This window comes from Mustela putorius, unplaced genomic scaffold (genome assembly GCF_011764305.1).
Source record: "Mustela putorius furo isolate JIRA1106 unplaced genomic scaffold, ASM1176430v1.1 tig00003964_pilon_pilon_pilon, whole genome shotgun sequence".
NCBI lineage: Eukaryota > Metazoa > Chordata > Mammalia > Carnivora > Mustelidae > Mustela > Mustela putorius.
In genome coordinates this window covers 444,743-471,929 of record NW_025422108.1, presented here as the reverse complement: position 1 = coordinate 471,929, position 27,187 = coordinate 444,743, and the positions used below count along the sequence as shown (strand labels likewise).

At 40.6% G+C, this 27,187-nt stretch overlaps 1 protein-coding gene across 2 annotated transcripts; it reads left to right on the top strand.

Annotated features, from left to right (window-relative positions):
• Window positions 1-892: 892 nt before the first annotated feature.
• Window positions 893-24,978, top strand: LOC123389268 (spermatogenesis-associated protein 31D3-like). Of its 2 annotated transcripts, XR_006603848.1 has the most exons (6): window positions 893-1,447; window positions 2,265-2,343; window positions 19,625-19,775; window positions 20,696-20,741; window positions 21,282-21,342; window positions 21,611-24,977. XR_006603848.1 is itself a non-coding variant. In XM_045070399.1 (4 exons), the coding sequence occupies exons 1-4, from the start codon at window positions 19,584-19,586 to the stop codon at window positions 22,428-22,430; spliced, it is 1,119 nt and encodes a 372-aa protein (XP_044926334.1). In that variant the 5' UTR covers window positions 19,093-19,583; the 3' UTR covers window positions 22,431-24,978. The 2 variants fall into 2 exon arrangements, 1 of the variants encoding a protein (XP_044926334.1); XM_045070399.1 differs by lacking the exons at window positions 893-1,447; window positions 2,265-2,343 and having other exon boundaries at window positions 19,093-19,775; window positions 21,611-24,978.
• Window positions 24,979-27,187: the final 2,209 nt, after the last annotated feature.

Below are 27,187 nucleotides of genomic sequence, written 5' to 3'. Positions count from 1 at the left end.
CAATAATCTGGTCTCTCACTGTTCACCCCTTCTCATCCTTGAACCCTTTACTTCCATTCCAGTTTAGTTATGGCCATGTCCTAGAACTTATCACCAGGAACACTTCTGCCATCTGAAAAGACAGTCTGACATTCCACCAAGTTCATCCTTTCAGCTTATGCCCTCAGTACGCCAATTCTTCAACTTAGGAACTACAAGGCACTGTACACATCTCCCTATCCATCTAGACTGGTTTGTCTCATTTCCTCACTCTCCAAGGAAAACTTCATTGTTCGTCACTTAATTCCAAACCTAAAGAGCTCTATTTTTTCTTTAAATTTTTATTCATTTTAAAAAATTTTCAGTGTTACAAAATTCTTTGTTTATGCACCACACCCAGTGCTCCATGCAATACGTGCCCTCCATAATACCCACCACCAGCCTCACCCAACCTCCCACCGCCTTCCCCTCCAAAACCCTCTGTTAGTTCCTCAGAGTCCACAGTGTCTCATGGTTTGTCTCCCCCTCCAATTCCCCCAGCTCCCTGCTCCTCTCCATCTAAGAGCTCTACTTTTGACAGCTTTTCATTCGCCTTTCATCTGTCATGCCAGGCAAAAGGCAGTTGTGTCTTTTTTAGACCTGTATTCTAATAAAGGGGTGATTCATGTAGGATAAAATCAACACAAGTAATTGTGTTGATGCCACCATAAATGTTGAATAGTATTAGCTTCAACAATCCGTGAAAACAACCCATTAGTTCCTTCAGTGTTTAATGTGCCCTAGGCATTCTTCGAAGCATTAGGGGCACACCAGTGAAGGAAACAAAGCTCCCTGTCCTGGCCAACCTCATATGATTGTTCTTTAGTCAATTCTCTTACCTAAGCGTTCAAAATGATTTCACTTTTCTAGAATTTCTCGTCACCTCATTCGTTGAGCGGATGTGCAGAACCACGGCAGGGGAATAAAAGGTCACCAGAACTTTTCATCATCAAAAGACTTCAAAAGAGTAACAATATCAACACGTGAACATCTATCCTTCTTTTCTCTTTCCTTCCTATTATACTGAAAGGTTTTCCGCGGGGATCTGTCCTTGCTTCCCAACTTACAGCACTTTTTTTCACTGCTTGAATATTTGGCTTTATCGTCTACTTTTCTCAAAAACTGAGAACATATTTACCTCAATACAGTCTGGCACGCCAGCAGAGTTCAGAAACTCCCAGACAGAAGAGCCAGTAACAGAAGGGATTTCTAAGGAGAGGTTCAGACCAGCCTGCGCTGGGGGCGGAGCCACGCACAGGGCAAGTCGCACCCGGGGGTGTGGCTACGTACAGGCTACATATGCCACACCCTGCGGCGGTTCGCGTCCTGAAGGGGACTGCATCCAGGGGCGGGCTTCGTCTCGGGAAAGCCACACCCAGAGGCGGTATTACCCCAGGGTGAGCCACGCTCAGGGGCGGAACACGTCCAGGTAGGCTCAGGGCAATGTGGAGGTCGAGCCACACTTGGGGTGGTGACTATATCCAGGGCAAACCGTGCCAAGCGCGGGATAACGTTCAGGGCAACGCATTCGCGGGGACGGACCATGTCCAGAGTCAGCCCATCTAGGTGCGGGTTTGAGGAGGCTGTGTTGTTTGGCTTTTTCATGGCGGCGGTGCTGTACCGTCTGACTGTTAAGCATTTCACCTCAGTCTTCTGGATCCTGTCTCCATCACTTCTGAAAATCGAGTTTTGATTTGCCCCAAAGTCAGATTTTGACGGAGAACTTCTGGGTGTCCGAACGACCTACCCTTCTGCCCAGAAGGACCCTTCCCACAGTTGGCCTTTTCCATCCTGGCTGTTGGCTCTAGAGGCCGCTCAATGCCTAACGGTCTCCGAGAACGTGCCTCAGCGAGCCACGCAAGCGCCCTTTGCGGAGGTCACTGGATGGAACTTCCTGAGGTGATCCTAGTAATGAATAGAGCGGCCATATGGACCCCTGTTAAGACTTCACCTTGTACCAGCTGCCTTCCCTTGTACAAGAAGCCTGGCTCAGATCTCATCTATTATTTGCAGAGATAATAATATCTGACAGGGGTGGCCCTGGGACGTGGAATGAAGTGAAACATTTAGAGTCGTGTTAAGGGTTGATGTTACTGAAGGGTTTGGGGCGCCTGTGGTGACCTCGTGGACTTCCGGCCCCCGGAGAGCCTAGTGCCTTGCAGGTGCCTGCACTGGTCGGGACAGTGAGACGTCAAGATGTGAGTTCAGACACTCAATTAACAGTCATCATTTCTGATTCGCGGCAGAACCCGGAACTGGAAGGATGTTCGCAGTTCGCCAGTTTTCAAACAAGCCAACAAGAGCTTCAACCACGGGGACCTAGCGGTGAGTTCAGTAGGAATGGTTTGTGGGAACCTCAGGTATAGGTCATCGAGGCATTATGGACAGGCTAGAGGCAGAGAGCCCTTTGTCACGCTTTGCCTGAATCAGGATAGCAGGACGCGCACCTCTCCAGCAGGCGGGACTACGTGTCTTTGATTAGAAACACTCAGGTAATTGCCTTACATTGCGGGCATTGATGCATTCATGCCACTTTGTGTCCTGGTTCTGTGTTAGGAAGTGTCACCATGATTATCATTGTAAGAGGTGGAAGAGAATCCCAATTGTGACTAATTCTACTATTAGAAAGTATTAAATGTGAATTTGAAAGATAGGTGAAGCTAAAATAAACCTCGTAGATTCCCACCTTCAAAACAATTACTGTTAACTTTCTGGTGCATCTTCTTTGAGATTTTATTATGTCTACTTTAAAAAAAATTAATATATTTATTTGACAGAGATCACAAGCAGTCAGAGAGCAGGCAGAGAGAGACAGGAATGGAAGCAGGCTCCCTGCCAAGCAGAGAGCTGGATGTGGGGCTCCGTCCCAGGACCCTGGGATCATGACCCAAGGGGAAGGCAGAAGCGTTAACCCACTGAGCCATCCAGGTGCCCCACTATGTCTACTTTTAATACTGCTTAAATAATATATATTTTAACTGAAAAACACTATCATAAGCATTTTTAAGTCATTATAAACTTTCAAAACGTTTTTATGATAACATTCTTGTAAGTGGTAGAATATTCAACTGCTTTTTGTTGACATTTTGTTAGTTTCTAACTTCTGAAATTTTACTATTTTGGCTTGCCATGTTCGGTCATAATTGTACTTATTTGTAAACCCTCCTGTTCCAAACAGCGTCAAGCTTTTCCTATGTCCGAGTAACCCTGGATTCTGCCCTAGGCCAAATGCTTTTTTCTTTCTCCTGCTTCCTTAGATGAGTTGTGTCCTCATGTGGTTAGCTGATTCAGCAGTAGACTGTCCTCTGAGTGTCAAGCCAGTGAAACCAAATGCTTGCTGAACCTCCTTTATCAGATCTTACAGACTGAACCTGTTGTCTTCCTTTATCTCTAACCTTCCCTTCCCCATACAGTTCCAGTTTCAGTAGCACCTGAAAATCCAAGCAAGAAACACAAGAGCCACTTTACATTCTTCTCTATTGTAGCTAGGCAGTTACTTCGTGGAGAAGCTGGAAAAATATGTTGCGCAGAGAAATCCTAGAACTCTCACAGTATAGTACGTTCCCCAAAGAGATTATAAGATCCTTCAGGTCATGAGCTATATTTTGGTAATTAATTTTAGTTATATTAGTAATAGATGTTCACATTCTCCTGAGTCAAACTCTCCTTAAATACCCCATTAAATACCCCATTCCAAAACAAAGTGTCTCATTCCACATCAATCAATTAATTAATTTCTGTGCTACTTATATCAATACAGACTATTGGTTTCTAGTTGATTCAATTCAGTCTGCTACTGTTCACTTATTTTGGTGCCCAAATTGTCAGTTCTAGCTGATTACCTCAGTCTGACTGTTGTATTCTTTTGATTTATCTCAAGCATTTTTTACTTTCTGACACAAAAGATGTTTCAAGCTGATTGTATACTTTTCCTTGCATAATCCTTCAGTTCTTGATTTCTTTAATGGAAAATGGTATTCAGAAGCCAACGTCAGTTTGCTAGATGTGTTCATTATTATTAGGATGTTGCTGTTTGTTGACTGTCTCAATAAATAGAGTTAAGGAATATGTATATATATGCAGACACACACACTTTCACACATTTAAATACTAATTTATTTTTCTCATCTCTACATGTGTTGAAAGTTGTGAGTTCACACCAATACTTCTAGTTATAATCTAACACCACAGGGTTCATCCTAGTTTTCTCCCTTTCCAGTTTTGCAACTTCTTTCTCCAGCTATATTGGCTGGAGCTTTATTAAATTTTAAAAAATATTTTCAGAGAACTAGCTTTTGGTTTAGTTGATTTTTCTCCACTTTTTTTGTTATGTGTTTTCTATTTCGTGGATTTCTTCTCTGGCTTTTATTATTTCTTTCTTTCTTTCTTTCTTTTTTTTTTTTTTTTTAACCTACTTTGGGTTTAATTTGCACTTCTTTTTTGTAGTTGCTTAAGATAGAACCGAAGGTCACTGGTTTGAGACTTCTCTTATAAAGACATCTAGTGCTATGAATTTTTCTCTTAATACTGCTTTAAGTACATCTTGGAAATTTCAGTGTGTTATGTTTTGTTTTCATTCTGTTCAAAGTATTTTTAATTTCCCTTTTGATTTATTCTTTGGTCCATGGGTTATTTAGAAGTTTTTATTTAATTTCCAAATATTTGGTGGATTTTTCACAGATTTTTCTGATACTGATTTAAAAAAATTCCCTGTGGTAGAAGTACATACTTTTTCCAATTTGAAGAGTTTAAATTTATTTGGTAATGTGTGTGTGTGTGTGTGTGTGTGTGTGTGTGTGTGTGATTTATTTATGTCTCAATACAGAACGTGTTTTGTCTTGGTTAATCTTGTACATTTTTCTCTTGTGTGGAGTATTGTATGAACGTTAATTATGTCAAATTGATTGACAGTGTGTTCAAGTATTCTATGTCCAAACTGATTTTTTGTTTGTCTTTTCAGTCACTTACTTAGAGAAGGCTATTGAAATCTTTGACTGTAATTGTGGATTTATCTATTTCTCCTTGAAGTGGTGTTTCTTTCTTTATATATTTTGAAACCTTGTTATTAAGTATGTCAGTTTTCAGACTATTCTTTGTTGTGTGTGGGTGAAGTCTGTTTTTTAGCTTAATGCTCAGGTAGTGGTTTGTCAGAGATTTTCTTAAATGACTGGGGAGAAAAGAAAAAAAGAGGAAAGAAAAGACTCTAGATCTTTGCAGATTGGCTGTGTGCTGGAGCACTCCCTTCTTGTTTTTGCTGAGCCTAAAGATTAGCTACTGGTGAAAGAGTAGTGTTCTCTCAGGTCTTTTCACTACATTGTCCTATCGTGTACATGTCTGTGGCTTCTAGATTCTCTGGTATATGGGAGAACTTTTCAAAGCCTCCTGGAGTCCTAGTCTACTGTTTTGCATCACTCTTCTCTTCCCAGCTTTGTTTTGATTAGGATCATTTATCTTTTTGTTTTTTTTTTTAAACAAATTTAGAGTGTTTCTTAATATTTGAAGTGTGTTAGTTTTGATTTTTTTTTTTTTTTTTTTTTAAAGAGAGGTGGAAGAAGGGGCAGAGGGAGAGGGAGAGAGAGAATCTTAAGCAGGCTCCCAGCCCAGTGCAGAGCCTGATGCAGGGTTTGATCCTGCAGTCCTGAGACCATGACCCTATCTGAAATTAAGAGTTGGACACCCAACTGACTGAGCCCCAGGCACCCCAAGTTTCTGTCTTTTAGTGAATGTTTAAACTGGTGGTAGGTGGAATAGTGGCCCCCAAGAGATGATCATGTCCTAATCCCTGGAACCTATGAATATGTTACCTTATATGATATAAGGTAATTAAGTTTTCAGATGGAATTAAGATTGTTTATCAGCTGTCTTAAAATGGGTATATCTTGGAATGCCATGTGGGTCCAGTGTGAGTCCGTAATATCTGAGAACTTTTCCCAGCAGAAATCAGGTTGATTTGAAGACAGGAGGAGAGGCAAGAGAAATTCAAAATTTGAGAGTCTTTGATCCTCTATTGCCGGCTTTGGAAATGGGGGAAGGCAACCATGAGCTAAAGCTTTCAGGTAATTATTAGAAGCAATAACAGCCCTAAGCTGATAGAAAATAAATAGTCTTTTTTTTTTCCTGCAATTGTAGGAGTCTTAATTGTTTAAACAACTTAAATTAGCAAGGAAACAGTTTCAGAGAGTCTCCAGGAAGGAATACATCTTGCAGATCTCGGTTTTAGCCTGATGAGACTTGTACCAGACTTCTGTTGTTCATAACTGTAAGAGAATTTGTATTGTTTCAAGACACTAAGTTTGTGGTAATTTGTTATGGCAGCAATAGAAAACTAATATAGGCTGTTTATGTATAATGTGATTATTGATTTAGTTGGGTTTGAATCTTTTTTTTTTTTTTTGCTATTCATTTGTTCTTTGTTCTTTGTGTCATTTGTAACTCTTTCATATATTTCATTCCTTATTTGTATTGAATATTTTGTTTATCATTTATTATTCGGTCTTATTAGCTCTGTTTTTTTGTGGTAAATTTATGGTTCATCATACGTATCTTTAACATATAATAGTCTATCTTAAATAATATGCCACTTCATATAGTGTCTGTCTTTTTTTTTATTGTTTCTCTTTTACTTGTTTTATTCTGTTGACTATATTTGTTTAAATGTATGTCTCTCTATATTTGCCAGAAATACTTGGATACAAGTGGGTAGAAATCTAACCCAAAGTATCTTAAATTAAAAAAAATTAATAATGATATGAATATTTGCTAATTCCTGAACCAAAAATGTGGTCATAGGGATAGAGGTATTGATGGGCCAGACAAGGTTGTGGACCCACCTCTATGATCAGAATGGCATTGGGTTGATTGCTCCATGAGATAACACGAAGTGAGAATATAGTATTTGAAAGATCAAGTGAATTGGATGGAAAAGTATGCTTGACAGAAGAGAAGCACTAGACTTATCATTTTTAAATATATTCCCAAAATAGAATGCAAGCTACTTTAGGTCAGTTTTATTTTAAATTATTTCTTTTAATTATTTTTAAAAATGTAAGTAATGTGTGATTAAATTATCTAAATTAAAAAATTAAAACAGTATTTAAAAAAATAAAAAAAAAATTAAAACAGTATCCATAAGCATAAAGACTCCTACAGATCACCCAATCCTAGGAGTTAAGCACTATCACTGTCATCAGGCTGGTATAAATTCTGTGCTATGCATAGACCTAAAATATGAATAGTTGTTTATTTCACTTAAAAAGGTATCATATTATGGACATTGCTCCTGAGCATTTTTTTTTTAATTCAACAGATATCGTGTCAATCTACATATAATAGTGCGTGTAGATTTACCTCATTCCTTTTAACTGCTGCATAGTATTTCTTTAAATGGATACTCAACAGTTTATTTTTTTGTATTGCTGCACATTTGTTTCCTATTTTTCATTATTATAAACAATGCTCCCATGAACACCTTTGTATATGCTTCCATGTGAATGTTTTCAAGTTATTCTCTAGAGTATATACCTAGAAATGTAATTTCTGGGTCAAACTCTTTAGTTTTCAAATTGTATTTGTTTGCTTAAAATTTTTAATGGATAAACTTTTGAATAGGAAGTAATGCACATGGTAAAAAAATATTAAAAATTTTGTAATGAAAAATAGTCTCTTTTAGTTTGGGAGAGTTCCTCAGCTGATGCTTGATGGCCATAAATTCTTAATATTAGAAACTATTAATTTTATAGCATATCTTTCAGTTTGGATTTGTTTGATGTTCCCATATATTTAGTTTTAGACTTTAAGCCTTTGGTAGGAGTAGCACACAAGTAAGGCTGATTTCTTATTTTGTCCTATCAACTTATCAATATTTATCAATATCAATCCTACTACTGATAATGCTCAGTTTAATCACTGATTAAGGTGTTGTGTGCCAGGCTTTTATACTTTTTTCTTTGTGATTACTATTTTGTGGTGGGTTCTTTGAAGCTATGTATATGTCTTTTTATTCATCAAACTTTTCATTCTTTATTCATTTCTATTCATATGGGCTCATGGTTTTCTATCTTATTTAGAGGATTATAGTCTGTTATTATCAATATTTATTTTGATGTTCCTATTGTCACAGGATTAGATAGTGGAAACCCCTAAGATTAACTTCTGGGTACTTTTGACATATCTCTATCATTCTTTGAACATTTTTTTTAATTTCTTATTTAGCACCATATGTCAAGACCATCTGGTATTTTCCCAGCACCAGTCCTAGAATCAGCCATTTCTCTAAGATATCCTGGTTCTGTTTGCTGGAGTACAGTATTTAGAAGCCAATATATGGGTGCTAAGAGTGCTAAGTGTGTTCATTGTTACTGGAGTATTATTACCCCCATGCCTTCTCGGTGTATACACACACACACACACACACTCACACATATAATATACATCTATATTTATCCTATATCTATATACATTAAAAACTATGAGTTTACACTAATATCTCCACTTCCAGTCAAACCCAAACTTCAGGGTTAATTTTAGTTTTTTCCCTTCCATATCTGTAATCCCCTTCTCCAATAGTGAGAAATCTGTCTGCCATTATTATTATTATTTTAATTACAGGGTAATTGACATTTAACAAGGCTCCTATTATTCTTAAAATAGGAAACACTAGTGATATTTGGTAGACCAATATTAATTTTTCCTGTCTCTGACTTGGGTTGTTCCAAGGGCAGTAATCATGCAACATGAAAGCATATATGATTGAGTTTTATTTGATAGTTTAATCTACATATATCCTTTTGAAAAATGTCAAATGCAGTTAAAACTCTAATTTCATATTTGTAGGTATTTATACTACTGTGTTATCATTGTCAGGAGAAGCAAAATCTTAATTTGACATCTCAGGAGGTAATCATAGTTACACTTCAAATGAGGGAAATGAATTATTTGATATGAAACTGTCTTTTTTTTTTTTTAAGATTTCATTTATTTATTTGACAGAGAGAGAGATCACAAGCAGAGAGGTAGGCCGAGAGAGAGAGGGAGAGGCAGACTCCCCGAGGAGCAGAGAGCCCCATGTAGGGCTTGATCCCAGGACCCTGAGATCATGACCTGAGCTGAAGGCAGAGGCTTAACCCATTGAGCCACCCAGGTGCCCCGGAAACTATTTATTTGACAGACTGAGATCACAAGTAGGCAGTAAGGCAGGCAGAGAGAGAGAGAGAGAGAGAGAGGAAGCAGACTCCATGTAGATCAGAAAGCCCGATTCGGGGCTCGATCCCAAGACCCTGGAATCATGACCTGAGCCGAAGGCAGAGGCTTTAACCCACTGAGCCACCCAGACGCCCCCCTGTTTATATCTTTAAATACGATGCATTGTGCTGATCAGATGCCCCCCTGTTTATATCTTTAAATACGATGCATTGTGCTGATCAGATGCCCCCCTGTTTATATCTTTAAATACGATGCATTGTGCTGATCAGGCTAGACTTCTCTGCACTCCAGTGTTGAGTATTGAAAGGTTACTTCTATATTTACATTAGATATCAAAAAGGAAGCTTAAACTTAACATATACAAAATAAAACCCTTGTTTTTGTTACATAACATCTGGTATATATATATTTTTTCTTTTGAGATTTTTGTTATTTGTCAGAGAGAGGGATAGAGCATATCAGGGGGAATGGCAGACAGAGGGAGAAGCAGGCTCCCCATTGAGCAAGGAGCCCAATGCAGGACTTGATCCTAGGACCCCCGAATCATGACCTGAGCAGAGGCAGATGCTTAGCAGACTGAGCTGGCTAGGTGTCCCTCTTTGTTTCTTCTTAATCAAACCTTATCTTCTCACATTTTTTTTTCCCTTATCTCAGTGAATAGCTACATCCTTTTTCAGGTTCCTCAGGTCAAAAGTTTAGAGTCAGCTTTGATTTCTGTCTCACTTTTATACCTCATAATTGGCCCATCATTAAATCCTTTACAGTATATCCAGAATCTGCCCAATTCTATTTCCTTCTCCTCTATCATAATGGTTTAAGCCATCATCATCTCTGCTCTGAATTCTTATAGTAGCCTCCCAGTTGTCTCCCTACTTCGATGCTTACTTTACATTCTCTTCTCTACCTTGAAGCCAGGATGATTTTTACAAAACATGTATCATTTTACATCTCTGCTCAAAACTTCCAAAAGCTTCTCTTTTTGATGCAGAAAAAAGCCCAGTGACCTGAGTTCCTTTCATATGTTCTAACTTCCTCTACATTTGTGGCCTCATCCCCAATATTCTTTCCTTCTCTCATTCTGTTCTAGCTATGCTATTCTATTCATTGCTATTCTAACTATGCTACATCTTGCTGTTCTTATAACATTCTTATAGCATTTGCTTACCTCAGGGCCTTTGCAATTATTAGTATCTCAGGCTGGAATCCGCTTTACTCTGACATTTGCTTAGCTTAAATCCTTCAGCTTTTTTTTTTTTTTTTCCTTACTGTGTTTCTTCTCAGATATTGACTTATCATAAACAGCTTTCCTGACTGTCCTAAGTAAAATAGCATCTACCTCTTAATGCTCCCTATTTCCTTAATCCTGTTTAATTTTTTTTTCCATAGCACTTGTCAACTTATAGCATGTCTATGTCTGCTTATACCCCCACTAGGCTATTACGTCCGTAAACTCAAAGACTTTGTTTTTCTCACTAGGTGTCCCCAGTGTTTCGAACAGTACCTAGAATGTAATTGGTGTTCGGTTAATATTTGTGGAATAAATAAATAAATAAAAGCAACTTCTGAGAGAATCTATTTTGTTCAGATTCTAATAGTAGTAGTCAAGTCATTTTCAGATGCTTCCTTCTCCTCTTCTCTGACTGCATCCCTGATGAGAGCAGAGGCAAATTTGTATGTGCAGCTGGGTATGGAATGGGTAGAAAAGTGGAAGGTGGGGAAATGGAGAAAAAGAAGGCCATATCGTTCTCCACTCTTCCAGCCTGAAAGTACTAGCAATTTGGCAGAGGGAACTTTGAATTTTAAATGAAGTTGGTGTTTATTAATCAATAATAACCTGGACTGGGCATTTTAATTACCTAGTTGGGTTATTCTTGGCACTACAGAAGAGTGTTTAAGGAAATCATGGGACCTTTCTTTGCCCAACTTTTCCTTCAAAGGGCAAGAGAAAAATGAGTCTGTAGATTGGTTACAAAGAGGCTGTGAGGGGAAAAGATGAAGGGCTTCCCCCCACCACCCCCCATATTCTGTGGAGTTCTGCTTATTAAACACAATGGTTACCCTTCTTTTGTGGTTTTTATCATAATGTTTGTTTACATGTTTGCTTCCTTTACTGGACTATGAGCTCAAGAAGAAAGGGCCAGCAGTTTATTAATCCTGTTTCTCTAAGACCTGCCCTGGTGCCTGATACATAGCAACCATTAATTGTTGAATAATCTCCCTGCCTCCATCTCAATTCAAGGATTATTTGAATAACGAAAATACCTTGAGTGTCAAAAATGGAGTATTTGGTGATACACAGGAGGCTTATTGTTTAGATAATTAAGATTATAGCATATTCTAAGATTTGGATCCATTTACCATGAAGAAAATTCCCATTCTGAGGGAAAACACTTTACTTTTGAAATATATCACAGGGTTGGCTTTATTCTTCCCTTTTTGCCCAAGGTCTTAACTATCTAATCTGTTTCTCCTGTTTCAGCACGGCACCAGTGAGGCTTTTAGGAAGCCCAGTGTTGGGAATAAATGCTAAAATAATCCTCTTCTCTCCACATCTGGTATGGCTGTGATTCCTCTTTAAAGGAAGAGCCTGGATCCTTATTATTTAAAAGTCTAAAAGTCAACATCTTGTGTATTCTTGTGGTAAATGCAAAATATTAAGCAATATTCTGAAAGACTGAGGAGAGGGTCTGTGTTTCAGTATAAAAACTACAGCATTATTATCACTGTGATATAGAGATGAAAAGTTATAAAACATTTTGGCTCAAAGAGATGCCACATGAATTTAATAATTTTCATGTGGATAATTTTCCAAACAAACTGTAGCCATGACTTAATCCCTCCTAGAAAGACAGGAGTGTATCTTCAAACAAACTGCCCAAGCTCTTTGTTCACAGTTTGCTTTTTGATTCAGCAAGATGGATTATGAGGGGTAACAACCAAAAGCTGTGACAGCTTTGGCTAAATCCCACCTGGCGTTCAATCCCTTTCTCCTTTAAAAAGCTCTCCAAAGTTCATAATTCTACAAAAGGATTAATCAAAGTCATTGGAGGGGTGCCTTGGCTTGGAGGTGGTGGGGGGAGGGATTTAATATGCCAATTAAAAATCCATTGTTATAGAGAAATTCTTGGTTTGTTTTATTTGTATAGTGAAAGCAACCCAAGTATGAATCTTATTTGAACAGTAGTGCACTTGGGCTGACAATGAAGTGAACTAAAAACATTTAGGGCCTATTCCACTGCTTTTAGTGAATCTTTACTGGTCAGTGACAGCCCAGTGAACCTTCTTTGGGCACAGTGAAGCTGCCAATTTCTTAGCCTCTAGATATCGTTTCATCCATAGCACTGCTCCATGATCACATTATATATCCAACACACATATGAATGTGAAACCTCCTCCATCATACTCATCAGCTTATCTCCTTTCTACCTTCATCCCCCCCCACCCCCCTCCCAGCTAGAACTCTCAGTAAGGAAGGAAAGAAAAACTGTAATAGTCTTTTAGTGTATGTGAGAGCTCCAGACAGAGGAGTTGCAAAGTACAGGACTAAATGGTTACTTAGTATTTCTTTCAGGTCTGTGATATTATGCAAAATACCTCATGGTTAGAATAGGCAAGTTTTTAATTGAGGCCAGCGAATGTCTACTTTGGGATATCAATATATTGGTTCATTTTCATCACTCATGACATTTGTAGCAGATAATTTGTCATTAATAACTTAAATATTAATGTTTAAGAATAAATTACTTAAAAATGGGAGTTAAATTAAAGCTGCCCTTATGTGTAGTAAAATTGTTTTTCCTTTACTTGCATCGAAGCAGCAGAAGAGAGGATAGAATTAACATGGAGAATTGCTGACTCTGTCCATGGGAGTGTGACAGTCCTGGGAGGACATGTTAGGAAACAGATAGAGGCTCAAAGGCCCTAAAAAGTAGATGCAAGAGATGACAAAATTAGATGGCCTTATACTCTTTCATACTCTGTCATCATTCCCTGGATGGAGAGTAATTTGCTACCTCATCCTTCCTTCTTAAAGTAGTTTTTGAGACTTGATTTCTAATATTTAACTACTTATCATGCATTTAATTATATATGTTAACAAGAGAGGAAAACCCATAAATAAGAAACCATACATCAAATCTTGCTTTCAGAATGAACTGTGGATTTCAGCTACTTGATCAGACTTTATACCTGAGTTGTTATTAAGTGCCAATATTGTTTGTATCTGATGTCTTCTCCCTTTATTAACAGCATACCTAGGATGGAAGTGAACAGGAGTGCAGGGGCATAGGGGTTGTCAACCTGTGAGAGAAGGAAATAAAATTTTAAAATTAGGTGTTTGGTCCCTGGACCGTTCAAGAACGGCAGTCTGTTAAAATATTGATGTGTGCATATGGTGTCATCTGTTCAGGATGTTCTAGTAATAGCCAATCTTTGAGACTCTGAGCTTCAAGTTTAAGAGAAACATGAGATGAGAATGTGGTATTAAAGTAGTCTTTTTCCTCTTTAGAACTTTGATGCCTGTTTGTCTTTTGATTATTTAGTTTAATTATTCCCTTAATATTTTGCTGTGTTTCTGTGTTTTGCACATTTTGCACCATTATCTCAGGGCTGCTGGACCTGAAATTCAAGTACAAGTTGTTGAAATTTTTACATTTTTAACAACACCTTAGCAATATATTGGAATATGGTATAATTTTCCTTATTTTCTTTTTTATGTTATTGCGTTTATTGATGTAAGTTAGGCATTGTGGTTTATATATACATTTTTCTTTCTTTCTTTCTTTTTTAAGGTTTATTTACTTATTTATTTGACAGACAGATCACAAGTAGATCGAGAGGCAGGTAGAGAGAGAGGAAAGGAAGCAGGCTCCCTAAGGTCCTAGGACCCTGGGATCATGACTTGAGCCTATGGTAGAAGCTTTAACCCACTGAGCCACCCAGGCACCCTATATACATTTTTCCATCTATAACATGTTTAAATGCATTTTGAAGTATACAAATGAAAAGTATTTGTTGTTTCTATTATATAATTGTATATTAACTTTTTGTCTGTACATACATAATATTTCTTTTTTTTTTTAAAGATTATTTATTTATTTGACAGAGAGAGAGAGACAGTGGGAGTGAGAACACATGCAGGGGGAGTGGGAGAGGGAGAAGCAGGCTTCCTGCCAAGAAGGGAGCATGATGTGGGGCTCAGTTACAGGACCCTGGGATCATGACCTGAGCTGAAGGCAGATGCCTAACGACTGAGCCACCCAAATGCCCTTATTCCTTTTTTATTATTATTAAATTCAATTAGCCAACATATAGTACATCATTAGTTTTTGATGTGTTCAATGATTCCTTAGTTGTGTATAATACCCAGTGCTCATCAGATCATTTGCCCTCCTTAATGCTATAACATTATTTTCAATGTGTATGTAGTCACAGATATTTTTCCAGTGGCATTTGGAATTAAATTTTAATTTTCATTCTATTTTTCTTTGAATTTGATCAGTATACTTGATTAAGAAATCAGCTTCCTTTTTTTTTTTTTTTTTCCTGCATGAAATGAATGATTTTTGCTTTTACCTTTTAGGTAACAAACATACATTTAGGGTAGCTAAGGTTTGAGGATGGGAAAAACAGCAGGGAGTTCCCAGGTTGAATGTGTTAAATCCCTGAAGTAGCAAACACTGAAGCCTATGTAGAGACAGTTGTTTGGCACTAGCCTGGTACAAGCAGGTTTTTTTTTTTTAAGATTTTATTTATTTATTTGTCAGGGAGATAGAGAGAGTACAGGCAGGCAGAGTGGCAGGTAGAGGCAGAGGGAGAAGCAGGCTCCCTGTGGAGCAAGAAGCCCGATGTGGGACCCGATCCCGCGACCTGAGCTGAAGGCAGCCGCTTAACAGACTGAGCCACCCAGGCATCCCGGAAGGTTTTAACACGCAAATCCTGTTTTGTTGCTCTTGTTTTCCTGGTACCCAAACAAAACCAAGATAATCAATTTCACCCCGCCCACAACTGCTCAAAATGGGCCCTTAATTTAATAAAGAAAATAAAGACATTTTGCTTATTTGTTTTTTGAGAATCTGAGTTCTGTGCAAACACTCAGGCTAAGAGCAGGGGGAGGATAACAATATTTGTTAAGTGATGAGCATATGTCTAACATTTTACTAAATAATATCAAGTACAAAAGAAAATATTAACATTTCTATGAATAGTGATCTCCAGATAGGGTACACGTAGAAGGCAGTTGATAAATGTGGCATGTTTTCTATAGGATTGCCATTGTGCAACATTTGTGGTTATGGACCTCTTAAAAATCTATTAAAAGAATAATACATAGTCACACAAAATTTGTATGCAATTTCAGGGGGTGGGACCAAGAATCTCTAAAATAGAGAAGGACAATAATTTTAGGTTATCACTGCTTCATTATTTACTCAGAGAAGTCCTAGTTGAGGACATTTATTACTTTTTGTGTTTTCTCACAGCACCATTTATCTCACCTTAGATGTTCATGGCTATAAATCAACATTTATTAGTGTGATTATTTGCTTAATATATGTATCCTTAACTTGATTCTAAACTCCATGGGAACAAAAATAAAATCCATACTTACTGTGTCTTTTTTTCTTTAAATTAATTAATTAATTAATTAGACCAAGATCAAAAGTAGGCAGAGAGGCAGGCTTGGGGGATGGGGGTGGAAGGAGGCTCCCTGCTGAGCAGACACCCGATAGGGGGCTTGATTCCAGGACCCTGAGATCATGACCCAAGCTAAGGCAGAAGCTTTAACCCACTGAGCCACCCACGTGCCCCCATACTTACTGTTTCATTCCCCATGGTGAGCACAGGTCTTGGGACATAGTAATCACATAAATATTTGTTGAATAACTCAACAAATGAATGTGGATGACATTAAATATAGAATTTGGAGAATACATCTAGGGTTATATGTGCTAGAATTGTTGAAACAAGTTTCATGGAGGAGGCAGCACCTGTTCAAACCATATTTATTGAGCACTTTTCATGGATAGGGCTTTGGGCTATGCATGGCATGGGAGTGATAGAGTTTGTTTTTGGAAGTTAGGAAGTTATGATAGTCGCAGAGGTCACTTGGGAAATAGCTTAAGGAGTAAGTATAATTGATGAGAAAACTAGCACATCTAGTACATGATGGATAATTGCAGAAAACATGGTGGGACCAAGTTATGAATTGTTTTTAGCGAGATGTCAGACAGGTTGGCTTCTTCATAAGCAGACCTTGTGATGAGGTTTTGTATGCAAGTGATTTCTTAAGGAAGGTGCTACCAGATGAAACAAGAAAGGGAGTAAAGGGAAGGGGAAAAAAGCAAGGGGAAAAATCTAAACACACACACAGTGTGTGTTTGTGTGTGTGTGTGTGTGTGTGTGTGTGTGTGTGTGTGTTTATTTAGGTAAAGTGTTTGTCTTAGACTGGTCTGCTAGGGAGCTCTGAAGTGTAAATTACACTACAGAATATGCCCAGATCCAGCCAAGGGAGCTAGGCAGTCGTACTCCTACATTTCTTAGGCATTGACTTAGAGCTGCCCCAGGGGATATAAATCCCCAGGCCCCTTCTGTTTTCTCTGCAGGAACAAGGATGCAATAGCACTAGTCACACAAGGGCAGTCATCAGAAGAGTAGCATGTATTGATGGGCATTAGGAACAAATCACACCGAAGCCATGGGATGGTGCATAGAAAGGTCAAAGGAATGGGAGGGAATCTCAGGAGAGCACCTGCAGCGTCTGCTCTGGGAGTCTTAGTTTGACTTAATAGGCAATAGAGATGCATTGAAGTGGTTCCCAAACCTGGCTGCACATTAGAAACACCCTAGAAACACCCAAGGAACCTTTAAAGAAAAATTAATATTTGGGCTCCATCCCAGATAAATTAAATCAGAACCTCTTTAGGTAGGATTTGGGCATCAGTGCTTTTTGAAAGCTCCTCCCTGGGATCAAAGGATGGACTTGAGTATAGGCTCCTGAGAAAGCATGTGGCAGGATGTAAGCAGTGTTTTAGGGAGGTAAATGGGCAGGGATTTATAGGCTGGATTGAAGGGAGAAAAAACTGGAGTTGAGAGTGTTGACAAAAGGTCATGCTGTGGACTATAATTGTGGCAGTGAAAATGGAAGTAAAGGAACAAATTTAAGAGATATCTTAAGGAAATATCCAGGAAATGTAATAACATTGAATGTGAGGGCTTGAAGGGACAGAGGAGTCAAAGGTGGCTTGAAGACTTCCTGGGTAGGAGTCTTCTTTTGAAGCAATATTCACTGAAGTACTGTGATGCTCAGACTGTATGGAAAATTTTATCAGTCGAGTCCTTTGACATTTTCAGCTGGAAGAGGGAAGATGGTTATTATTAATGAGGAAGGTTGTCAGGGGACCTACATTATTCTTTGGTCACAGCTTAGAAATTGTGCTGACTGACTCAGGCTAAAAATGATTGTTAAATCATAGCGTCCTTAAAATAATAAAACTCAATATATCTTATGTGACCTGGGAAATCTGTTCCCATGGAACTTGCAGCTTGGGTATTTGGAAGATGGTGTTCATAACCTTCTATCATATTGTGCTAGTGTCAGTATTCTCATTGACAGTATTGGCATTTGTTAATTCTGCTATTATTATTGCTAAATATGTACATTTATAGACATCTGTCTTATCTTCTTAGTCATGAATTCTAAACCTTGACATAACACATTATTAGACATATCATTAACATTTTATGCTTTTTAAAAATGTGGTGAGATGCCTCTTCTGTTTGTGGAGTAATGTGAACAACTTTTCTCTCTTGACACAATAATTATGCAAGCAATTGAAGTTTAAATATCTTGCCTTAATTGTGTGATATTTCTTTATAGGTATACAACAACAAAAAAGTCACAGCTACTAGTGCCACTCTTTTTGTATAATATTTTATTAACATATCACATGAGGAATCCAAGAAGATAGAAAAATAAGGACTATTATCCCCACTTTACATTTGTAATAGTTGAGGCCAGTTTAGTGACTTGACCGTGGTTGCTTAATACAGAAAGTGGTGGGAAGGAAGCATGAAATCAGCACTTTTGTTTCCCAACTCAAATCTCTATTCTTTATGCACTTCTCCCTCACTCTAGAACCCTGGAAAATGATTTTCCTTAGTTCTGCTTTTCCTAAGTAGTGATCATATATTTGATTGTCTTACTTCCCAAATCTGAGCTGGGACCTTTAATTTGGAGCCACAGCAGTGGCAACAATAACAGATCTTTCTCTGATACTGTCTCTTAGTTGCCAGAGATTGTGCTTGGCATTTTATAAGCATTTTCTCTAATCTTCTTACTAATCCTAAGTAGTAGGATAGTAATATAGTAGATAAGTAATAACCTAAGTTTATAAATAAGAAAACGGATTGTTTTGTCAAAGGGTGTGTGTGTGTATGTGTGTGTGTGTGTGTTAGCTTGTCCCCAAACCTTTTATGCAGTTTAGCTTCACTAACTTTAGGAATACGAGTGCTGCACAGTTACCCCCAAGACCATTTGAAGGTTTAATTATTTACAGTCATTTTACACTGACTTTGGTTTGGGGATTATTGAATAATGCATTGTTGAGTTTAATTGAGTCAGCCTCTCTGACGGAAGATACTAAAGGCCGAATGAAACAAAAACTGAAACGTGCTGTGCAACATGTACGGAACTGAGTGAGTGTGAAAGAACGTTAAGGTCTCTATCTGGGTACATGGAAGCCAAACACATTTTCTTTTAAAGGTTCTATTTATTTGACAGAGAGCACACAATCAGGGGAGCTGCAGGCAGAGGGAGTGGGGGAATCAGGCTCCACATGGAGCAAGGAGCCAGATGTGGAGCTTGATCCCAGAACCCTCAGATCATGGCCTGAGCTGAGGGTGATTACTTAGCCGACTGAGACACCCAGGTGTCCCAGGAAAACACATTGTATATGAAAACTGGATCTGAGGACCTATGTGATCCTGAGTGTAAATGTCAGGGTACAAGCAAAAACTCCAGGTAGCCTTGCAGACTTTCAAGGCACAGACCTGGTAAGACCAAAGCCAAGTTCTCAAACAGTGAAGAGGGACCCAGGTAATATATGAATTATACAAGGAATGACAGAAAATTTCATAATTTTCATAAGTGATGAAAAGGAGTAGGAAAATAGGATGGCAGACCTGAAGGACCAGGAGGATGGAGGGGTATTCTGAGCTAGTAGGTGGGGAGGGGCTCTGGACACACCTTGTTCAACTGTCCCCTCCCTCACCCTCAGAAACTCTTTGTGACCGTGCTCTGTGATGTAAGCCTGGGGACGATATATATTCAGCGTGTGCACAATATAGGCTGTCTTGTGATTCAGACGATGAAGTTCCAACACTGGAATGTTCTCTCATTTCTGAATAGCGATACTAAACCATGTCTGAGCTCTGGCTCAACATGCTTGGAGATTGATCCCAACTTCACCTTCCTGTGCAGTTTGGGATTGCTCCTTCTGTTCCTGTGCTACCTGGTGGGGATTCCATTTCTAAATTGGAAAAGCAAAACTACCCAAAAGGTAAGAAACCCTTGGGGAGGGGAGGAACTCAACATAGATTATTACGGTTTTCATTTCTAATCCAAAATTTTATTCCTTTTTTTTTTTTTAGACTTTATTTAAGACAAAGGAAGAGAGCAGAAGTGGGGTAGAGGGGCAGAGGGAGAGAGAAACAGGGAGTGCAATGTGGAGCTAGATCCCAAGACCCTGGAACCCTGACCTGACCCCAAGGCAGACACTTAACCAACTGAGCCATCCAGGAGCCCTAATCCCAGGTTTTAAAAGGAGTTTGGTAGAGTGGGAGAAACACCTAAAATGGGAAGTCTTAAGAGAACAGACATTCACTCCTCTAGGAAAAGAGGCCTGGCAGGGGTAAGTGTTAAGAAAGAACTAAGGTTTCTACTGGAAACTACAGTCTATCTGGGTATGGTGGTGGTTCTTGGATAAAATCCCAAACTCAGGGATTCTGTAGTCCTGGATTGGGTTATTTTGAGAGGATGGGGTCTGTGTAAGAGAACAAAGTTTCCCAGCACTCGACCATATCAAGTCACATTCCCAAGTCCAGCATCACTTGATCAAGCCTTCCTTCATGCTGAGATGATCAGAACACTGCTAAACCTCTGAGAAGACAGTGAGGTCGGAGCTATGACCTAGTTTACAGGGTCCTACCTGAGGCAGCACAGGTGTGACTGTTGGGCTTCCTTTTCTATGTCCTCATTGAACAAAGGACTTCTGATTGTGGACCTCCTAGACAGAGTCATCCCCTGGATTTTCCAAAGAGTAAATATTGACAACATTTTATCACCTTTAAAACTGAAAAAAGCAAGGAACACAAAGTTCTACTAAAGTCCTAGAATTCTTGCATAAACGATGTTTCCATTTCTGAGAGAAGAGTAAGACATGGGTCCCAACCCCCCTCATTCTTTTCATTTTTCTTCTAGCATCAGGACAGAGCCAAGAGGAGGAGGAAAGGAGGGACACTGGAAGGTAAGGTTCTGCCTATTCCACCTGAGCTCTCTCCAAGGCTGATGCTTGCTGTCCTCTCCATGAGGGCCCGGTCCATGAACTCTGAGGATGCGAGCTGCTAGATACATTCCCTCAGAGGAGAGGCTCATGGAAATGTAGCCAGAGTGCAAAACCCTTCTCAGATCCCTGCTCTGACCATTATTGAGCACTGATGGATCTGGACAAGTGCTTCCCACTAGGTGGCCGTGTGAGATGACAAGAGTCAGAACTTCTGTCTCCTGACTTTGTGAAAGCTCTCTGACATCATGGACCTTCAGGAGTCTTCCCTGACCTCTCTGCTTCACAGAGGTGGTCTGATCATCACATGGATAATTTACATGAAAGTACTTTATACAGGAAGCTAGATTACTAACCAGCTTCATATCACTGGCCATTTGCCCTCATCTATTGATTGTTGGGGCTTTCAGAGTCCAACATCCCAAGGCTGTCCTATAAGGGGACTCCTGGATTAATACCTATGTTTCTACTTTCACTATATAACTCAGTCTCCTGTTTCCCCAGATGGCAGATGGTACCAACGGGTAGTGGAGGAGACCCGGAAGCTGATCTCGATTTTAAGAAGGTGACCAGTTTCCCCCCTTGATCCTATTGCCTCTTAGAGCAGGTTTTATGCAATTGCAGGATTCACTGCAGTCTGTCATAGCCATGGGGTGGGGGTGCCATAGGAACAGATATTGGGGTGAAGGCTACTGAATACACTGTCAGTTCATAAAAGTGGGGCATTGTGAAGGGATAGCAGGCTTCAGGTGGCCCCTCCCTTGTCAGGTCTGCATGGCCACCTCCCCTTGTTCTGGTCCTGGCTGCAGTTTTTTACCTCCTGTCTCCTGCAGCCCCCTCGGCTGGCATCATGATACCATCCACTTTCGTCAACTGTTATGTCCAGACCCCTCCTGTGAGTTAAGTAACAGCACATCTGCTGAGATCAATCGGCTGCTGTTCCTGCAGGCACTGGAAGATTCTACTTCCTTGCCTTCTACAGCTCCTGTGACTTCTTCATCATTCACTCTCTCCACTGACCTCTCAGCAGTCCCTCCAGGAGAGCTAATACCAGCTTCGCTGTCTGAGTCTTCCCCACCACCTGCCTCCATCTTCTCACCTAACCCAGTGATCCCTGTGGCTGATTTCTTTCCACCCTCACCACCGGGTGATTCTGTGCCTCCAGAGCCCTTTCCTTCCTTGGATTCCAAATTCCCAATGGACCATTTCCCAGCCCAGCCCCCTGACTTTCCACCTCCTGTCCCACCCCATCATGCCCATTCAGTGGACCGTAGCGTCCAAACAGAGACAGTGTCCCTAAATAGCCTTTCCCAAGATGTCAGCCCCTTTCCGGAGTTGTGGGAACAGTGTCCATATCCTACCACCTTGGAGGAGGGCCATTTACAGCAAACCCCCATCCAGTTTGGGGTCTCCAAACTCTGCATAGTGAGTCCTTCCCTGCTGCGGATGCCTCAGATAACATCTCGAATGCCTCCCCAGAGCAGGAATCCCCAGGATTTCCCCATCCACTTCCTCCATCCATGCCTGAGAACCCGCCTCAACTCCTGCCTCAAACCCAGCCCCTACCCATCCCTCATGTCCAGCCCCAGGCCCATCTGGTCCTCTAGCCTACATCAGCATCTGTGGAGTGTGTTTTCACAGACCTCACAATGAATCCAACCGTCTCACATCAAAAGAAATCCAACAACTGGAATGGAACGTGTTGCAGAAGTTACAGAAACGTGTGTGGGGTTTACCCACTATAGTCCAAGGATCCCAGGAGGACTACTGTTCTGCATCTAACCCTTGTTTGAGCCACAAGGCCACCAAGGCCCAAGTTGTAATCTCTGTCACTCCTGGGCAGTTTCCTCTGAATGAAGAGCTTCAGAGAAAACTAGAGTCTCATCTTCAAAAGAGGCTCATCCTACACCAGAGGGGCCTAACCCGCAGGATCTATGAGTCTCTAGCACTGACTCTTCCACAGCTACCTGAGTCTCAGCGCCATGGTGGACGCTCGAGGAACTCTAATAAGAGTCTGATCAGAAGGAGTAGGTCAAAAAGCGTGTATGTGGAGCTCCCAGAAATTCTGCTAGAGGACATTTCCTGCAAAGATGACCTGGAGAAGGATCAGGGACAGAACCCAGAGAATGATATGGGATATGGTTCTGACCAAGAACATAGCCCATCCGTGAAAAACTCCATGGTGTCTGTAGAGACTATAGGACAGAGACAACTTGATAATCCCGTGAAGACTGTGCATATAATTCATGGCATTCCGTGGAGCAGACATCACTTGTTTCTAATAAATCCCAGAATGAAATAAAACAGGGAAGTTTGCCACCATCACAGGTTGAGGAAGACTCCCTGAATAACTTCCAGGAGCTTCCCCTTGTTACACCTACGGCAGCACAGACGCTGGAAGACCATATTAAAAGGCTTAATAAGAGGGTGACTTGGGGCCTTCCCCCTAGGGTCCTTGAATCCATACAGCACTTTAAATCAAAAGAGTTTAATGGAAGCTTGACATCTCTCTGTGGACAGAAAGCAGGAACAGCAAATTCAGCCCCCATCCCCGATCATCCTTTCCCTGCCACCTCGACTGCGGGCAAGGAGGAACAAAGAATTTTGAGGCCATTAGCCTCTAATATAACCCATCAGACTCCTACATCTGTCAAACGTGACTCCATAGGCAACAGATGGCCCCCAAGGCCGCCTAAAAGGCAAGGTGCACTCAGACGGCCTACAAGGCAAGGTGTGCTCACATGGGAGCCAAAGGTCAAAAGTGCAAATGACGATACTGGAAGGGGACAGTAACCAGGCATAAAGGGGAAGAAGCCATAACCTGGTGGTGTGCCCACAGAGTAAATATTTCTCTAGTAACATGTTGTCTGTTCTGTGTACTGTCTTGGGAGCAATGGTTTTGGGCAAATCAGTTCAGCCGTTACTGATTGCTTCCTTCATCTTCTAAAAGGTGACCAATCTCCTGGACCTCTTGGGAAATAGGTATCATGTGCCCCCGAAAGCCCCAAAAGCCCATTCTCCCTCTGATGGGCTCTCTCTCCTGTCCCATGGCTTAGCCTTCCTGAAAATATACAGTAGCTCACACCTCTCCCCTCACTGAATGTTTTACACCCTTTACAGTAAGTCTTCTATATCAGAGGAGAATCAAAGACAGGTATAGTTTTCAGAAAATAATGATTAAGACACTGTTGTTTCTTTACTGTTATTGTGTTAGCTTAATCATTACTTAGAAGTCAGTGATCAGAGGATCCCACAGGTGGATGAACTCGAATGGGAGTGTTTTCAGGGGATGGGGTGTTGTTCTTGGGCTGGTTGGGGTAGTGTCAAAGAATACCCTAGATGCTGCTGATGAATCTGTCCTTTAAGTCACTTTAAACTTGACATTGACTTTCCTACTGGAAGTGCTTCCCATCCCTGGGTGTTTCTTCATGCTGCTAGACTGAGGATCTTTTTTGCAGAACCAAAGCATCACTTATCTGTTAGTTGTAGTAATGTTGACAAGGCAGCAACCACCTTCCAGTATAAGACACCTTTGATGAAATGAAAAGGTGGAAGAGAAACCTTGCTGGAGGAACAGAAGTTTATGTCTAATCATCCCCTTCTCAGGACCCTGTCCCGCTCCCCTCCTTCCTCAGTCTGATCCAGGCACCACCACTTTGAGGCAGACTGGAATCTGGCACAGCGTACCGATGCCTTATACCAAAAAGGCATGGCTCTGTTCCTTGAGTATGCAAGCAATACCTGCAGGCTGTCAGGCATGGCATCCCCTTTGGGGGAAGGTGATTTTGGTGCCTGACTTCAATCCACACTTGATGACAATATATAAGATACGGCCTTTACTATGGCTAGGATGGCGGTTTGCCACCTTCAATATTCACGGCCTTAGTGGAGCCATGGTAGCTCTTCCCCAGAACACGTGCAACTTATGAACCAGAGGTGAGTTCTAGACTGTGTACCAGGATACAGATGTTTGGGGGCTTATCATGGAACTCCATGGGTTGCTTTTTTTTTGGGGGGGGGGCCCATGACAGCACAGATTCCCACACTTAAAACAGGGCTCTGGACGGAGGGCAACTCCACCTCAGACTGGGACTCAAAATGGGGTGAGTGTGCTAGAGAACACCTGAGGTAGTCTTCTGGACAGTCTCAGGACTGCTCAGTGCTAAAACAAAAAACCAGTTGTCTGAGGATTTTGAAGGGACGGTGTGGGAGGTTTGGGGGGACCAGGTGGTGGGTATTAGAGAGGGCATGGATTGCATGAAGCACTGGGTGTGGTGCAAAAATAATGAATACTGTTATACTGAAAATACAAAGTAAGAAAAAAAAACAAACAGTTGTCCATGACCTCTCTTACTACCACACTTGTACACTTGTAGCTTCTTGTCCAGGTTATCATTGACCCTACACTATCTGAATGTTGGGGTCAGAGAAAGAATGCATATTTGAATTTGTGGAGGCCCTGAGTGGGACAATAGGTGGGAAGGGGCCCCGGGAAGGGAGCCTGAAGAGGTGAGGAGGGGGTACAGGAGGCTCTAACATCTATGCGGACAGACCAGCCAGTAATCCAGCCTGCTGGTTCCTACATAATCTCATTTTAGAGTCCATTATGGCCAATCCAGTGCACTTCTTGCCACGCTGTAGGGCTCATTACCGGGAATACTTATGGCATCAGAATCCTATAGTTTGACATTCTGTCCCTCTGCCTCATGCCCCTGTCCTTCCAGCTTGTATGTCCCTGTTAATTTTTCTACTCACATCATTCACCTTCCACTTCTTGCCTATCCAGCAAGGGCTTGTTCTTCCTTTCCTCACTCTCCAAGGTACAAATGATGGCTTGTCGGGTAACCAACATATAAAAAGCACCAGCCCAGCATAGGAAATAGAGTCCATGGTACTGGAGCAGCGTTATCTGTTGACATGTGGTAGCTGCAGTTGTGGTGAGCACAGCACAGCATAGAGTTGCATACCTGACACTAATGTGATATTGCATCAGCCATTCTTCAGATAAAACAAATATGCTCTAGTACAAATGGACGAACCCATCTAATCCCCTTTAGTCCTTCTTATCTGGCAAAATCTTGTTTCTCTGCCTTTTTAGAAATGGCTTTCTGTATGTAACTGATTATTGTTTGATTAAATCTCCCATATCAAAACTGAGTCTACTCACAACTGAGTCTACTGTGTCTACATGAAATTCAGCCCCAGCACTACCTGGAAATCATTCACTCACTCCACAAATACTTATCCAAGACTTACTAACTTGAACAAAATACATGGAGTTAGGCCACTATTTCCTCAGTACATTCTCTCCTCAGTGTACCCAGATCTAATTTAATTTATTTCAAATTTTATTTGACAGAAGAAACACAATCAGAGTGAATGACAGTGGTAGAGGGAGAAGCAGGCTTCCTACCAAGCAGGGAGCAGGACTCAATCCCAGGGCACCAGGGTCCTCACCTGAACCGAAGGCAGATTCTTAACTAAATGAGGCACCCAGGTGGACCTCAGATCTATTTCAAATTTCCTTTACTTTCCTCAAAGTTAGGCCATCTCACTTGCCCAGCAGATGTGCTGTACCACAGCTCACAGAGGAGCAAGAAAGCAGTGATCGAGCCTCTCACAAAACAAAAAACAAAACAAAACAAACCCAAATCCTTCCAAAAAAAATCTCCCCATTCTCCTTTATCCTCTTCCTTCCTGTTATACAGAAAGAGGTTTCCTTCCCAATCTCAAAGGAAATATACTTTCTGAAATGTCTTCATTGAGAGAGAGCTAACCTCTGGTCTTGATAGACTGATCCAATGTTGCCAGGTCTCCTTCTGACCCCTCCTCACACTCCTTATGAGGCACCCAACATCTTTGTTTGTTTTTTAATGGTTTTACTACATCCTATTTATTTATTTATTTATTTTTTAACTATAGAAACATGTCCAAGAGCACATACAACAATATAACTACACACATATCCGCCACCCAACTTGCACTGTTATCATTGGGCCGATGTGATACACTGTGACTAAAGCGCAAAAGCCCTTTCATTTATTTATTTATTTATTTAATAAATTATTTATTTTCAGAAAAACAGTATTCATTATTTTTTCACCACACCCAGTGCTCCATGCAATCTGTGCCCTCCATAATACCCACCACCCGGTACCCCAACCTCCCATCCCCTGCCACTTCAAACCCCTCAGATTGTTTTTTGGAGTCCATAGTCTCTCATGGTTCACCTCCCCTTCCAATTTCTCCCAACTTCATTCTCCTCTCTAACACCCCTTGTCCTCCATGCTATTTGTTATGCTCCACAAATAAGTGAGACCATATGATAATTGACTCTCTCTGCTTGACTTATTTCACTCAGGATAATCTCTTCCAGTCCCGTCCATGTTGCTACAAAAGTTGGGTATTCG

Excerpts from the sequence above, each read along its gene's own strand:
- LOC123389268 (XM_045070399.1), top strand. The coding sequence starts at position 19,584 with ATGAAGTTCCAACACTGGAATGTTCTCTCATTTCTGAATAGCGATACT. Across the intron at positions 19,776-20,695 it reads AAAGCAAAACTACCCAAAAG|CATCAGGACAGAGCCAAGAG; the intron begins GTAAGAAACCCT and ends TTTTTCTTCTAG. Across the intron at positions 20,742-21,281 it reads GAAAGGAGGGACACTGGAAG|ATGGCAGATGGTACCAACGG; the intron begins GTAAGGTTCTGC and ends CTGTTTCCCCAG.